Source organism: Protopterus annectens, chromosome 10.part0, assembly GCF_019279795.1.
Source record: "Protopterus annectens isolate FY-2018-M chromosome 10.part0, PAN1.0, whole genome shotgun sequence".
In the NCBI taxonomy this organism is placed as follows: Eukaryota; Metazoa; Chordata; order Ceratodontiformes; family Protopteridae; genus Protopterus; species Protopterus annectens.
The window spans coordinates 1,827,284,031-1,827,300,330 of NC_056744.1; the positions used below are offsets into that span (position 1 = coordinate 1,827,284,031).

At 37.7% G+C, this 16,300-nt stretch overlaps 1 protein-coding gene across 1 annotated transcript in view; it reads left to right on the forward strand.

Moving 5' to 3' along the window:
- LOC122814071 (cytospin-B-like) overlaps positions 1–16,300 on the forward strand; it is an 804,690-nt gene that overhangs the window by 36,651 nt on the left and 751,739 nt on the right. Inside the window, exon 2 of the mRNA XM_044086684.1 lies at positions 16,062–16,190. Within this exon, the coding sequence (XP_043942619.1) occupies positions 16,151–16,190 (40 nt within the window). The 5' untranslated portion in view covers positions 16,062–16,150. The remainder of the gene's footprint in view (positions 1–16,061; positions 16,191–16,300) is intronic.

Consider the following 16,300-nt stretch of genomic DNA (forward strand, 5'->3'; position numbering starts at 1 on the left):
TCTAATGTGGTTATTTAATTAGGCAGATGGCTATTGCAGACATCTCAAATGTTGTTATTTAATTAGGCAGATGGCTATTGCAGACATCTCTAATGTTGTTATTTAATTAGGCAGATGGCTATTGCAGACATCTCTAATGTGGTTATTTAATTGGCCAGATGGCTATTGCAGACGTCTCAAATGTGGTTATTTAATTAGGCAGATGGCTATTGCAGACATCTCTAATGTGGTTATTTAATTAGGCAGATGGCTATTGCAGACATCTCTAATGTTGTTATTTAATTAGGCAGATGGCTATTGCAGATGTCTCTAATGTGGTTATTTAATTAGGCAGATGGCTACTGCAGACGTCTCTAATGTGGTTATTTAATTAGGCAGATGGCTATTGCAGACGTCTCCAATTCGGTTATTTAATTAGGCAGATGGCTATTGCAGACGTCTCTAATGCAGTTATTTAATTAGGCAGATGGCTATTGCAGACGTCTCTAATGTTGTTATTTAATTAGGCAGATGGCTATTGCAGACATCTCTAATGTGGTTATTTAATTAGGCAGATGGCTATTGCAGACATCTCTAATGTGGTTATTTAATTAGGCAGATGGCTATTGCAGATGTCTCTAATGCGGTTATTTAATTAGGCAGATGGCTATTGCAGATGTCTCTAATGCGGTTATTTAATTAGTCAGATGGCTATTGCAGACATCTTGAATGCGGTTATTTAATTAGGCAGATGGCTATTGCAGACGTCTCTAATGTGTTTATTTAATTAGGCAGATGGCTATTGCAGGCGTCTCTAATGCGGTTATTTAATTAGGCAGATGGCTATTGCAGGCGTCTCTAATGCGGTTACTTAATTAGGCAGATGTCTCTAATGAGGTTATTTAATTAGGTAGATGGCTATTGCAGACTTCTCTAATGTTGTTATTTAATTAGGCAGGTGGCTGTTGCAGACATCTCTAATGTGGTTATTTAATTAGGCAGATGGCTATTGCAGGCATCTCTAATGTTGTTATTTAATTGGGCAGATGGCTATTGCAGACATCTCTAATGTGGTTATTTAATTAGGCATATGGCTATTGCAGGCGTCTCTAATGTAGTTATTTAATTAGGCAGATGGCTATTGCAGATGTCTCTAATGAGGTTATTTAATTAGGCAGATGGCTATTGCAGACATCTCTAATGTTGTTATTTAATTGGGCAGATGGCTATTGCAGACATCTCTAATGTGGTTATTTAATTAGGCAGATGGCATTGCAGGCATCTCTAATGCGGTTATTTAATTAGGCAGATGGTTATTGCAGACATCTCTAATGTGGTTATTTAATTAGGCAGATGGCTATTGGAGATGTCTCTAATGTGGTTATTTAATTAGGCAGATGGCTATTGCAGACGTCTCTAATGTGGTTATTTAATTAGGCAGATGGCTATTGCAGGCGTCTCTAATGCGGTTATTTAATTAGGCAGATGGCTATTGCAGGCGTCTCTAATGCGGTTATTTAATTAGGCAGATGTCTATTGCAGATGTCTCTAATGAGGTTATTTAATTAGGCAGATGGCTATTGCAGACATCTGTAATGTTGTTATTTAATTAGGCAGGTGGCTATTGCAGACATCTCTAATGTGGTTATTTAATTAGGCAGATGGCTATTGCAGGCATCTCTAATGTTGTTATTTAATTGGGCAGATCGCTATTGCAGACGTCTCTAATGTGGTTATTTAATTAGGCAGATGGCTATTGCAGACGTCTCTAATTTGGTTATTTAATTAGGCAGATGGCTATTGGAGACGTCTCTAATGTGGTTATTTAATTGGTCAGATGGCTATTGCAGGCGTCTCTAATGCAGTTATTTAATTGGTCAGATGGCTATTGCAGGCGTCTCTAATGCGGTTATTTTATTGGTCAGATGGCTGTCACAGACGTCTCTAATGCGGTTATTTAATTGGTCAGATGGCTATCACAGACGTCTCTAATGTGGTTATTTAATTAGGCAGATGGCTGTCACAGACATCTCTAATGCGGTTATTTAATTGGTCAGATGGCTGTCACAGACGTCTCTAATGAGGTTATTTAATTGGTCAGATGGCTGTCACAGACGTCTCTAATGCAGTTATTTAATTGGTCAGATGGCTATCACAGACGTCTGCGTCATCAAAGGAAACATCATTATTTTCTATGTTCCTAGGACCCCAAATCTCCTTAAAAGTCAGAGGATCATTTTTGTCTCTTAGCTGCCTTTTTTATTTTGAAAGGTCATTGCCAGAGGATGAAGGGATTCTGAAAAAAAAGAGTGCATGCATTGAAACATAAATTGGCACAGACTTAATCCAATTCAGATTTGATAGTGAATTTGTTTAAGCGAGTCACACACATAGAATGTATCACATGGGATCATAGGATAATAGTAGGTTAGTAGGCAAATGACCCTAGGGCCCTTACAACTCTAGCCAAGCTTAGCGTTATTTCCACGATCAGCACACATCACCCCTGTCCAAGAGGGACATAGGTAGAACCCACATGCATTCCTGGAACTATCACTGCACCTACACATCTGTTGTCTGCTAATTCATGAAAGTCCAAGAAGGATCAGAGATCATTCTGAGAAAGAAGAATATTAACCCCTGTTCAGTTCCAGACAAGGAAAACACACAATAAAATAATAAACTACTTCACAATAAGCAGTTTATAAGTCTTTAGATTTCTCCCATGGAGTGAAAGCCATACAGGTTTAAGAATAAGTTGGTTTGGTTTGTCTTTTTCCTGGTTGTCAGTGAAATCAATATCAGGGATAGCTAATTGCCCAAAATCAGTAACACAGAGCTAATGTATAAAAAATGGATATCTAGTGGTACAAAATCAGTAACATAGTGCTGATGTATAAAACAGGGATATTTAGTGGCTTTAAATCGGTAACATAGCCTGATCATACCTGTCAACTGTCTAGATTTTCACAGAATGTCCAGGTTTTTGCTTCTTATTTTTGGCTTGTTCCTCATAACATTTGTAGCTTTCTGGCAAATCTCTAAGGACCAAACTCATTAAATAATGGCACACATTTGAGTTTCAGACTTTATATCCTTCAGAAAATGTATGCTAACATAAAACCTGTTATTCTAACAACTTTCTAATTTTATAAAAGTATTTTTAGCTCTCAACTGTACAGATTTTTTGCATTATGTCCAGATTTTTGCCTCATGTTTTTGGTGTGTTCCTCCTAAAATTTGTACTTTTCTGGCAAATAGCTGAGGACTGAAGTCATTAAGTAATGACAAACATTTGAGTTTAAGACTCCACATCCTTTAGAAAATTCATGTTAATGCAAAACCTATTATTCTATCAACTTTCTAAGTTTGTAAGAGCAATATTTAAAATCTGTCCCTATTTGTCCCCCATCATTTTAGGCTTTGTCCAGATTTTTTTGCTCTAAGAGGTTGAGAGGTATTAGAGCAATATTTAAAATCCATTCTAATTTTTGGGCCTTTATCCCTAAATATTTTAGGTATGTCCAGATTTCTTGCATTAAGAGGTTGACATGTATGGCACTGATGTATAAAACAAGGATAGCTAACAGCTCAAAATCAACAACACAGAGCTGATGTATAAAACAGGGATATTGAACAGCTCAAAATCAGTAACGCATCACTGATGTACAAAATAGGGATAGCTAGTCACTAAGAATCGGTAATACAGTGTTGCTGTATAAAACACGAATAGTTATTCACTCAAAATCAGTAGCACAGCACTGATGTATAAAACAGGGATAGCTAGTGGCTCAGAAGTAAACATCGGTTTGATGCCAGGATGCATCAGCCCATCTTAGTTAATGGCTAGATCCTTATCAACATGTGTGCACCTACATAAACTTGTGAAAATATTTGTCAGCAGTAGGAAGAGAAATGCTGCAAAACAGCAAAATAGGATACAAACTGTCAAAGTGCACAATCAAAACTAGAAAATACATTAATAAATCTTTAAAACAGGAAATAATGAAGAGAAACATGGCATATCAAATGCATAGAATGCAGTTTAACATTGCAAATGTGCAATATGCAGCACTGCCACACCCAGGAATGTCACTATGAGCCCAACATACAGGATACATAAGAAAGTAATTACAGTGGAAATAACATGGAATGCAGAATGACACAAGTACTGAAGTACTCCCAGAATGACTCACAGACAACTCAACAAAAGCACAGGCAATGCTTTACTTAAACCCTAAAAGGCTGTATCACAAATCAGTGCTTAAACAAACCATCACTGCTCACATAGGCCCCAAGAAAGTCAGCACACATCAGCAGGATGGTCACAAGAAATACAGGCTGTGATCCTATCCAGCACCAAAGAACCTAAACGAAATCTAGTTCAAAAATGATAAAACCATACAGCTGCAATCTCATCTGAGGTAATCTTTCACAGACTGCATTTCACTAGCTGGCAGCACCTTACAAATTGACTACTTTTAGCTTTGATAATTCCAGCATTTAGGGGAGGGTGTCTGTCCCTTTTGGATAGAGTCTTTCTATCTGTCAACATAAGTTTGTCACAAAAAAATTACAGAGCAGTTTGTGGTCCTACCCTTCCATACTGTTCCACTGTTATGACAGAAAGGCAACAGCAAGATCATAGAAAACCAGAAGGATAGTAGAAATACAGACAAACATTCTGAGTTTCTTGCACTCCCGAGTCCCACATCTACCTGGACAGCACAGCATGTACTGATCCCCAAACTGGGTAAACAAATACTTAGAAACATCATAGTGGTTTTCTTTCCGCAACTTAAATGTTGCCCTAATGTCCTGCAGTGGTGATGCTGCTGTAGCGTTGTCGCCTCACAGTAAGACGATGTCAGGTTCGATTCTCAGCTAGAGCATCTTCTGCCTGGAGACATGCGTGAATGGGAGTACCTTCATCGAAGGTTGTGCATCAGGCCTGGCAAGCCGGTACGTAAAAGTCAACTGCCAATCATTATAGGTTCATAGGTTAGTACTAGGCTAACTGCCCTTGTGAGCCATTTTAAGCCTAGCCAATTATCCCTTGTGAGACTCAAACCCTGCACCTTGTGTTTGTAAGGCAAACACCTTAACCATTAGGCCACCCTCCCGACCGAAGTTCCGCTGTGGCGACCCCTAACTGGGAAAAGCTGAAAGACACAGACAAATGTTGCCCTAATGTGAAAAGGTGGTAGAAATCCAAATGTCAGCAGCTGTTCAGTCTCTGCTTGAACGTATATTGTGCACTTTATGTGCACATCTTTTCTTTGCTTTCTTCTGTATAAGATGAAAGTTCATGACCCAGAGACGCCCCATACTCTGGAATAGACTGCCCATACATGTCAAGCAGAGCGCCTCTTTGGCCCTCTTCAAAAGGAACCTTGACAATTGGATGGGAGAAAGGAAATTCACCCAGGGGTTCACGTCAGTCGCCCTGCTAGATAGGGGTCCAGGTAAGTAAATAGTGTGGGAAGAAATAGCCAGGGAATTGTTATGGCTAGTCTTGTATAGGCCCTAGGGCTGATAGCCTAGTACCAACCTATGAATCTATGAACCTATGAAATGGCCATCTGTGAAAGGACACAACAGAGAATATGGGAGAGAGTTCATTAAATACCACATATTCAGAAACTAGCAATATAAAATAAGGCTTTGTCTCACAGACAACGCATCTGCAATAGCCAAAATTATACACAATGTAGCCTTATAGGCAGCATAGAATTTGCATGCTCTGCTTTAGATGTGGAAAGAGAGGGCACATTGCTAAGAATTGTAAAGGGGCAATCAGAACAGAAATTAATATTCAGATAATTAAGGAGGGGGTAGCTGTGAGGAGGCCACAGAGTGTCACCAATCAACAAGTCATCTGGTTGAAGCTACCTTCTGATGATGAAATGTGCTGTTAAAGTAGTGAGGCAAGAGTTTGGAGGTTTGCCTGACTCTGATAGTATGATTATGCTGGTAAAATCTCAATATAGTTGCAGAAGAAAGCCCCGAACACCAAAGTGCATTGGATTAGTATGTGTACATGGGGCAAAAATGGTACCTTGTTGCTAATGTGGAGGTACAGACATATTGCTACATTACTGTTGCTCATGTAAACTGTAATATTGTGACATCACAGTTACCCATGTACACTATACAACTGTTCATGCACATATTATGACAACACAGTCACTTATGTAAACTGCACATGTGATGACACAGTCATAGATATACACTGTACAGCTAACTGTCCACATATTATGCCACCTATGTATACTGCATAGCAGCTTGTACATATATTGTGATGTCACAGCCACCCATGTACACCATACAGTTGCTTGTACACATATTCTTACATCACAGTCACCCATGTACAGTGTACAGTTGCTTGTACACATAATTTGACAACAGAGTACATTTGCTTGTGCAGGTTTACTATCACATAGTCAATCGCACTTTGTGCGACTGACATATGTGCAAAACCTAATTTGCATATTTGAAAATGCCGGCACCACAATGTTGAACCCCGTAATAGTGAACATTCGCTATTACAAGGTTCGAGATTGTGGTGCAGATCGCACTAAAGTAGGGATCGGGAAATGTACCCTTTCCTTTACTGTAGTATAATCTCAGAGTTTGTATATAATAAGTAGGGGGGGTGGGGAGGTGGGGGGCTTTCTCCCCTGCACAAAGTGTGTTTTAATGCTGAGCGGATGTGAGCATTTTAGTAAAGTCGAGATGTTTGACATTCGACTTTACTGAAATGCTTAGTTCGGAATTTACTGTGTTCAGTGTTCTAATTTTCGAACATGTGGTTCGGACTTCTGAACATTCAAACACAGTGAATTCGACTGTATGATAGTAAACTGCTTGTACACATATTGTGACATCACAGTCACCCACGTACAATGTACAAGTTGCTTGTACACATATTGTCACATCACGAAAAAAATTATCACAGAACTGTAGAAGGCACCAAACACAAGTAGTAAAGAACCCAACTGTCCACAAAAGGTCACCAAGGAAGGCAAGTTTAATAAAATCCAAGATTGAAGTCCAAGTTAAAAAACACAGATAAGCACTTTCATTCCAATTAGTTTTTAAGGAACGTCATCAGATATGCATTTTGTGACATCACAGTCACCCATGTACAGTGTACAGTTGTTTGTACACATATTGTGACATCACAGTCAAACATGTACAGTGTACTTTTGCTTATACACTTATTGTAACATCACAGTCACCCATGTACAGTGCGCAGTTCCTTGTACACATTTTGTGACATCACAGCCACATGTACGCAGTACAGTTGCTTGTACACATACACATACTGTGATGTCACACCCACCAATGTACAACCAGGTTGATAAATGAGATCTTCCTATCCTCCTGCCCCTCCCCACACTAGGAACAAGCCCATTCTGAGGGGGAATCTTCCACCTCATATCAATAAGGCTGGAAATTTCCTGTGTTTCTCCTCTTTCATATACAATGCTACAGGACTGTCTTACTGAACACATTCTACACAACCAGTTTTGGTGTTATTTTCAGACAAATCTGGGCTGTCAGTACTGGTCTGCCTTTTGAAGTGCTGCCTCCATCCTTTACATCACTCTGAAAGCTTTGCCACCTTCATCTCTGTCAGTATATGAAATGCCATCTGTATATCATATAGTACAATAAGAACCATGTCGCAGCATGTATGCCTACTAAAATGTGCTACTACTTTGTGCAAATAGTTCAGAAATGGTGAGACATCAGAGGAATGCTGTTAAAAGAAAAGCTGGGAGCCCACAATGTCAGAGATGTTTGCTTCTCCCAGAACAGAGAGCTTGTGCCTAGAGTGAGACTTTAGTTGGGACATGACCAGCTGTGAAGTTGTGGAATAAAGAAGGGGAAAGGCCTGTGGATGTACTCTAGCAGTAACAGAGCAATTACATGTGGATGGATTTACTGCAGTTTGGTTTAACTGCTGAAGGAGAACAGCTTTGGTCCTGCTAAGAAATTTTGGGTTCAAACACAGATGACAGTTTATAAGTTCTGAGTTCAGAACCTTTGGTTACTTAAAACTGCATTGTACAGTAGACCACTTAAATCATTTAAAGTTTGTTTTAGAGAAATTATCTTTGATTTTTTTATGGTTTCAGTGCAAATAAACTGCACTTAAATGGAAGAATCTGTCCAATATGGTTTTCTTGTCACTCTGGTCATTACGTCAGATATAATTTGGCCTATAAAATACAAAATAATATTAATTATTCATTTCCTGCATTGCAGCCTGCAAGTGTCAGATCATTTGAATTAAGTGCCTCCCAATGAGAGACACCTGTTTGTATTATGTTTATTCCACCCTAAATGAGAGATTAAACTGTTTTTTTTTATTTTGGTATTTTACCAACATTGGAGAAGCTCTCAGAATCTGTGGTGCAGACCAGACCAAACTAGGGTCCAGCATGTCGTCACTCTTTATGAAAGGAGTGAGGCTACTGATTAACATCTGATCCGTTTCCATGAACAGGTCACTATAGAGCCACTGTACTGACCACCTCAAAAATCACCCCACTACTAAACAAATGAATCAAAGATGATGATATTGGGGCATAATTTGTTGCTACCCATGACAACTCAGATCTCTCTGACCAACCAGAAATTTTGTCATAGTAACTGACAAGGGTAGGCATTCAAGATATATATATATATATATATATATAGACATGAAAGGTACTGACTACATGGACTGAAAAAAATAAAAAACAGAAGTGCTGCCTATAGCTGGTGTGTCTTGAAACACAAGCAGTGAAGTTTTATTAATACATATTTAATCCAAGTAAACTAGAGTACAAATGTCTGACTCAGAGCATATTTTAAAATTATTGCAAGAAATATAGCCAGAAACAGATTTGAGAAATAAAAGTGACATGGTAGACATTTTAGCATTTGATAAATTCAGAAATGCAGTTCCATTTTTTTTTTTGGAAATGGGCTTTCCAGAGTAATCCTAAGCGCATGGATAAATTGGTTATGCTAACTGGAAGGTTAATGGCTAGCAAAGCACTGTTTAAAACTGAGCAACCTAAGCCTGTAACCAAAAATGTGCACATGTAAACAAAAACACCAAAGCTGTCAACAAATTAAATATTATGTTTTAGACTGGAGACAAGTGGACACCAAATTAAACACTGTTTATTTACCAATAAAAATGTTGTACCTAACAAAGATGTGATTTCTAACCAGCATGCTTGCAGTGAAAATGTAAGTGCTGTACATATCCAAATTTGATTTCCAATTTCCAGTCAACATCTGGACAATGAAAATGTCCCATATAGGTTGTGATAAAATGATTTTCAGAATACTAAAAGCATATTATTAGTGTGCCACTACCAACGTAGCCAACTGAATGGTATTGGCAAATAGAAAACAACTGAAGGAACTGCTTCTGGAAGCATGGCATATGTATGCAGACATAAAACAAATGACAAGAAAAGGGTAGAAGTAATTTTTGCTCATAAAGACAGGAGTGTATATACTGCAACACATGTAAACATTCAAACTCTGGTGAGTAAAGTAGTACATTGTATTGTTTTTGATCCTAATTTAACATGTTGTAATTGGCCAAGACATGCATCAATTCATGGCACAGTGGTTAATGGGGGGTAGGACCACAGCCAGAAACCCTGTGGCCTGAGTATATGAGTATACCCCTAGTACAAAGTGTGTGTATGTGGGGGAATGACAACAGAATGACATATGGCAAAAAAATTCAGTATACCAGAATATAGCAATACATCAAACATATTTGTTATATATATGCAGAATTACTGACCATCTGTGTTCCATTTTAACATTGTCTGTATGAAGTTGCATGTCAACTACATACTCAGGGCTAAACCTAGGTAAGATGTAGGTTGTTTGACTTTTCTCTCTTCTGTTACTGGCTCAGTTGTCAGCTCCCTGAGGTGTCACAGCAAGCTTGCTAAAAGTAGGGAAAGACTTCTTCTCGTTTCTCCAATGCTGTCTAATGCTGGAGTTGGTATATTTAAATAGAGAGGGTATATGGGATCCCCCTGCAAAAAAAGCAATGTTGTATGTGTTTTATTTTCAGTTTGTGGTCAAATTTTTATATTTTGTTTTTTCTATAGTGAAAAGTCTTTTTCAGTACAGACCAGCTTAAAGTACAGTCTTCATAAAGAATAAAATGAATAGAGGTAGAAACTTCAAAAGGTAATAGAATCTCGCTTTAGCTGGAAGTACTAGAAGAACATGTCTGTTATCATAAACTTGTTACTGAGTCTTACTTTAAAACCTCAGTTGTTAAGTCAGTGAAATAAATCATTACAGAAATTAAAAAAAGACCCACAGTGTATGATATAGAGCCTTATCAGAAAGTTCTGGACACTAAACTAATGAAAGATGTCTAAATGGAAACAGAGTGAGAGGGAGAGAAAGAAAGACACACACACACACACACACACACACACACACACACACACACACACACACACACACACACACACACACACACATGCACACGCACATGGGCACACATGCACGCGTGCACACACACACACACACACACACACACACACACACACACACACACACACACACACACACACACACGTGCACACACACATGCACACACATGCACAAGTGTGCACACACACACACACACACACATACACACACACACATGCACACGCACATGCACCACAAACACACACACACGCACACACACAAACACACACACACACACACACACACACACACACACACACACACACACACACACACACACACACACACACTAATAAAACCATCAAGGGAAGAAATGGAACCTGAACAAAATCCTAGGTTTCCCACTATAGTGTCAAAACAGATGACTAGTTATTAAAGTAAATGAACTAATAAAACCAAAAACAAAAGAAAGTCATTGTCATGAATTGCCTTTGGTAGCGGAAGGAACACTTGTACCCATATCTATAGGTGAAGAGGCTATACCATCTACATCACTACAATGTAAAGATGGAAGTGTTATTGACATGGCAAATTTGTAGATAGTAATGACATTTTTAAGAAAGCACAGGGGGAGGATCATACATTTGGCAAAGCTAGAGAAACTGTAGCCAGAACCGAAAGAAAAATATGTGAGCAGCTTGACCGCTCACATACCCAATGCTATACAAGGTAACCGAAGGTAAAATAAAAATACTGCACCACCTGTTAGTTTCAAACCTTTTAGAACACCTGTGAGGAATCTGGTACCCAACTGTATTTTAAGTAGGTGCTTAGGAATGGAGAGAACACAAGTTAAAATGTTAACTAAATTTTATTGGCCTGATGTGATGACAGACATTGAGAACATCTGGGCAGCTTGTCCAGAATGTCAAAAGATGGAAAGATATCTTAGTTTTAGAAGTCTGCTAAAGCATGTGCCTGTTATTTCAAGGAGATAGTCATGGGCCTTGTAGGTTCTTCTGCTTTCAGCTTTTCCTGGTTAGGGATCACCACAGCATAACTCCGATCCACTATTCATTGGCAGTAGATTTTTATGGTGCAGAGGTGCCAGCTTGATGCCCAACCTTCAATGAAGGCATGCCCATTCACGCATGTCTTTTGAAGGCCACTCGACTGCGGGGAGGACATGCAGACTCCACACAGAAGGTGCTCCAGACGAGAATCGAATGGGAGAACCTCTTACTGTGAGATGACAACATTACCGCTGCACCACCACGGCTAGACATGGGCCTTGTAGGTGCACTAGTAAAATCTAGTAATGGCTACCAATACATTCCAGTAATCACTAATTATGCAGCAACATTTGCTGAAGCAGTACCCATTCAAAAGATAATGCTAATTTAATATCTAGAGAACATAGTTGGATTTTTAAAGAAATGCTTATTGCTCACAGAACACCACTTATGTTCAATGTAATGCTTTGTAAGTGTTATAAAGTGACAATCAGCATGGTATGAGTTATTTCTGATCAACACCGTACCCCAGTAAACATGCATACATAAATACATAAATAAGTCAGTGAATCAAACTGTTACAAGCTGCAGTGTCCTATCCTCAAACTTATAGGTTAGTTGACTATTGCTATAAAACTCCATGTTAAAGTTCGCAGAACAAGGTGCTGAGTACTGGGATCAGTTATTTCCTTCTTACTTAATGTAAGAGAGCTACCCCAAGCTTCAACAGGATTTACCCTATTGGGTTACTGTAGAGTACACATGTCCAAGGTTTATTGAGCATAGCAAAATAAACTTGGAGGAAAAAAGACATTTAAAGTGTGATAGCATGCTTTACAAGCTTGCAATATAAGTTAAAAATTGTTATGCCAATAGTTAAGGAATTTACACAAAACACACAGAAGGTCTTTTTTAAAAAATGCCAGACTTAGGGGGTTTAAAACAGAAGACAAAGTATTAGTTTTAGTATTAGTATTAGTATTAGTATTAGTATTAGTATTAGTATTAGTAGCATTAGTATTAGCATTAGCAGTAGCATTAGTATTAGTATAAGTATTAGTATTAGTAGTATTAGTATTAGCATTAACATTGGTATTAGCATTAACATTAGCAGTATTAGTATCAGCATCAACATTAGCATTAGTATTAGTATTAGTAGTGTTAGTAGTATCAGTATCAACATTAGCATTAGTATTAGCATTAGTATTAGTGTTAGCATTAGTATTAGTAGTGTTAGTAGTATCAGTATCAACATTAGCATTAGTATTAGCATTAGTGTTAGTGTTAGCATTAGTATTAGTATTAGTAGTAGTAGTATCAGTATCAACATTAGTATTAGGATTAGTATTAGTATTAGTGTTAGCATTAATATTAGTATTAGTAGTAGTAGTAGTAGTATCAGTATCAACATTAGTATTAGTATTAGCATTAGTATTAGCATTAGTAGTAGTAGTAGTATCAGTATCAACATTAGCATTAGCATTAGTATTAGTATTAGTATTAGTATTAGTATTAGTATTAGTAGTAGTAGTATCAGTATCAACATTAGCATTAGCATTAGTATTAGTATTAGTATTAGTATTAGTATTAGCATTAGCCTTAGTATTAGTATTAGCATTAGCATTAGCATTAGTATTAGCATTAGTATTAGCATTAATATTAGTAGTAGTATCAGTATCAACATTAGCGTTATCATTAGTATTAGCATCAGTATTAGCATTAGTATTAACATTAGTATTAGTATCAGTAGTAGTAGTTGTAGTATCAGTATCAACATTAGCATTAGCATTAGTATTAGCATTAATATTAGTAGTAGTATCAGTATCAACATTAGCGTTATCATTAGTATTAGCATCAGTATTAGCATTAGTATTAACATTAGTATTAGTATCAGTAGTAGTAGTTGTAGTATCAGTATCAACATTAGCATTAGCATTAGTATTAGCATTAGTATTAGCATTAGCATTAGTATTAGTATTAGTATTAGTATTAGTATTAGTATTAGTATTAGTATTAGTATTAATTCTTTATGATGAAAATAAGCTGCAGCAAAATGACAAGGATCCTTTCAAGTGGCAAAGAAAATCAATGAAATGAACCCGGAAATAAGAGACTTTGAAAATGAAAATCAATAAAAGACCCCCGTATAAAGCAGACGTTTGTTTAGTCAGCTTAGAAGCTAAAAGGGGGTTGGGAGGGTGGCCTAATGGTTAAGGTGTTTGCCTTACAAACACAAGGTGCAGGGTTTGAGTCTCACAAGGGATAATTGGCTAAGCTTAAAATGGCTCTCAAGAGCAGATAGCTTAGTACTAACCTATGAACCTATGAAAAGAAATACCATTGATTTGTTTTTGGAGAAATCTTTCCCTGTCATTTAGGTAGATGACAAATTGTCTAAGGCTAGGTGAAGGATATATTTCATACAATTGCACAGAAGTTGTGAGAAGGCAAAGCTAACCCTGTATAGGTTACCAGGGTACCAAAGGAAAACAGTAAGGGAAGAATGAAATGCTTAAACTCACTGTTGTTCAGGACTCCCAAAGTGAATGGAAACTAGCCAATAATATTTGCTCATAATCTGGATGCCACAGTAAAATTTTGTAATGATTTGTAAAAACTGAATGACTTATCCATTTGTGACAATCATCCAATGTCCAGAGTAGATGAGTTCATAAAGACGTTAGCAAAACAAGGTTTTTATCACTCTCAGTTAATGGATGAATACAAGCAGATTCCTTGCCCACAGAAATAAAAAGAAAAGATAACATTTTGCACTCCTAAAAGGCCTTTTTAATGTACTATTTTACTCTTTGGACTTCTCAGAGCTCTTGATAGTTTTCAAAAGCTCACAAATGGAGTTTTAAACCAAGCACAAGGTATCAGCAGTGTAATTTAATGACACAGTAGGTTTATACAGCAGACTGCCAGCCACATTTATCTGACGTATAAGTGTGCTGGGACCTTTAAGACAGGCAGGGCTTATAGTTAAAGCTGCCAAACTTACGTTTTGTATGAAGAAGACAGATACTTTGGGTATGTGATTAGGCAGAAACATAGTTTGTTTGTCCAGTACCTGGTGCCTTCCTCTGATCTGACACCCCCCAACTCCTAAGTTGAGAAGGGAAAAAAAAATTCTCTGTTCCCATTCAACTCTTAAGTTCAGGAGCAGAAAAAGAAAAAAAGAAAACAAAAGGTCCCTTCCCTGAGTTCTCTTTTAAACAGTAGTAAAGCGATTGCTGCTTATACAAATATACGTTGTAGCAAGCGGTTTGCTAGAGTTACTATACCACCCCCTCATGAGTATTTCAACCCTGAATCCAATTACATTATTGGCATTCATTAGTGAATACCGGTAGCATAATAAAGTCCCATCAGCAACTGCCAGTCGCACCTCCACAACACCTTGTACCTGGGGCAGTTGCCCCCTTCAGCCCACCCTAGTTTTGCTTCCGTGATTGGGAGATGGGTAATTAGAGTCCAAACAGGTAAAACTGAAGCTGTCAAAAACTGCCCTGTATCCAGTACCAAATGATGGGTGAAGTCACTCTTAGGACTTAAGGCCACTACAAAAATTTGCACCCAGCTATGCAACCTTCCCATGTCTTCTGGGTTCCTATTCACTTTCCTGAACATACTAAAGTGAACTGCAGGTTTGTATCTGTGAACATTTGTTTTAGTGAAGATCTATTTTACAGAATGTTCATTTTCCTGAAAGAGGTAAGTGGGTTTATATTGGGCAGAGATTGTGTGTGCAAGTGTTTGAGGCTAGGGTCAGAGTAAGGGTTAGGTAAAGCATAGATTTGGTGTAAATTTAAGTATTTGAAGTTAGGAATACAGTAAGTGTTAAGTAAGGCTATAGATTTCAATTAAGATCCCACCCCCCACCCACATCCCCAGGGCTCTGCTCCCAGCTATTCCAACTCAGACAGACTAAACCTGGCTGTTAGTTGCTAGCCAATCTGTATTATTTTATTTATGTGTGTTTACCCTAGTAGTACACTGATCACAAGTAACCATTTACGGACACATCTGGGGTAAATATAATCACAAATATAAAACAGTTATAAAACAATAACTAATTATAGAAACACAATAGTTACACACACTATTTTTCTGGAGAATAGTAATTTTATAAAAAATATTGAAAGGGAAATCCTTCATATTGGTGACCTGAGAATAGTTACAAGAATATTTAAGACAGGAGTGTGTAGTACATCAAAGAAATAACGTCACATTTCTTGAACAGTTACACTAATAGGGAGCTGGCAGGCCAAGACACTGAAAAAGACTACAGCTACAGGTAAGAAAGGAGTGTGAACTTCTGACATTCCTACAAAAATATGATGAATACCTCTATTAACAGATGGCAGCCTTATTTTAGAAGATCCAGAAAAAGCTGAGAGAAATATACTTATGAAAATGATGCAATAATACATCCTATTTCATTACGTGTAAAATAAGTCATAAAATGTGTATGCAGTACTGGAAATGTCATATGTTTTTTGGAAGACAAGAGAAAGGCAGAGACCCTGTACTTCTATAGCAAAATGTGACTGTAACCTTGATATACAATGCTGTTATTACAGTTAATCTGTTGTATTTTTATTGTCATTGTAGCTTTTAACGATGGCAGGGAATACTGCAAGACCTGTCTTTTCTTCAAGTAGCAACAGAGGATTGTAGAGTCAAGGTCTTCACGCAAAACAATGGGAAACCAGGCACAAAAGAGTGTGCCAAATGTGGAAGGTAAGGGAATAAAAACATACTCAGTGTATGCATACATGTTAATCTGTTGGACACACTATGATGCAGATGTGCAAAACAATGGGAAACCAGGCACAAAAGAGTGTGCTGAA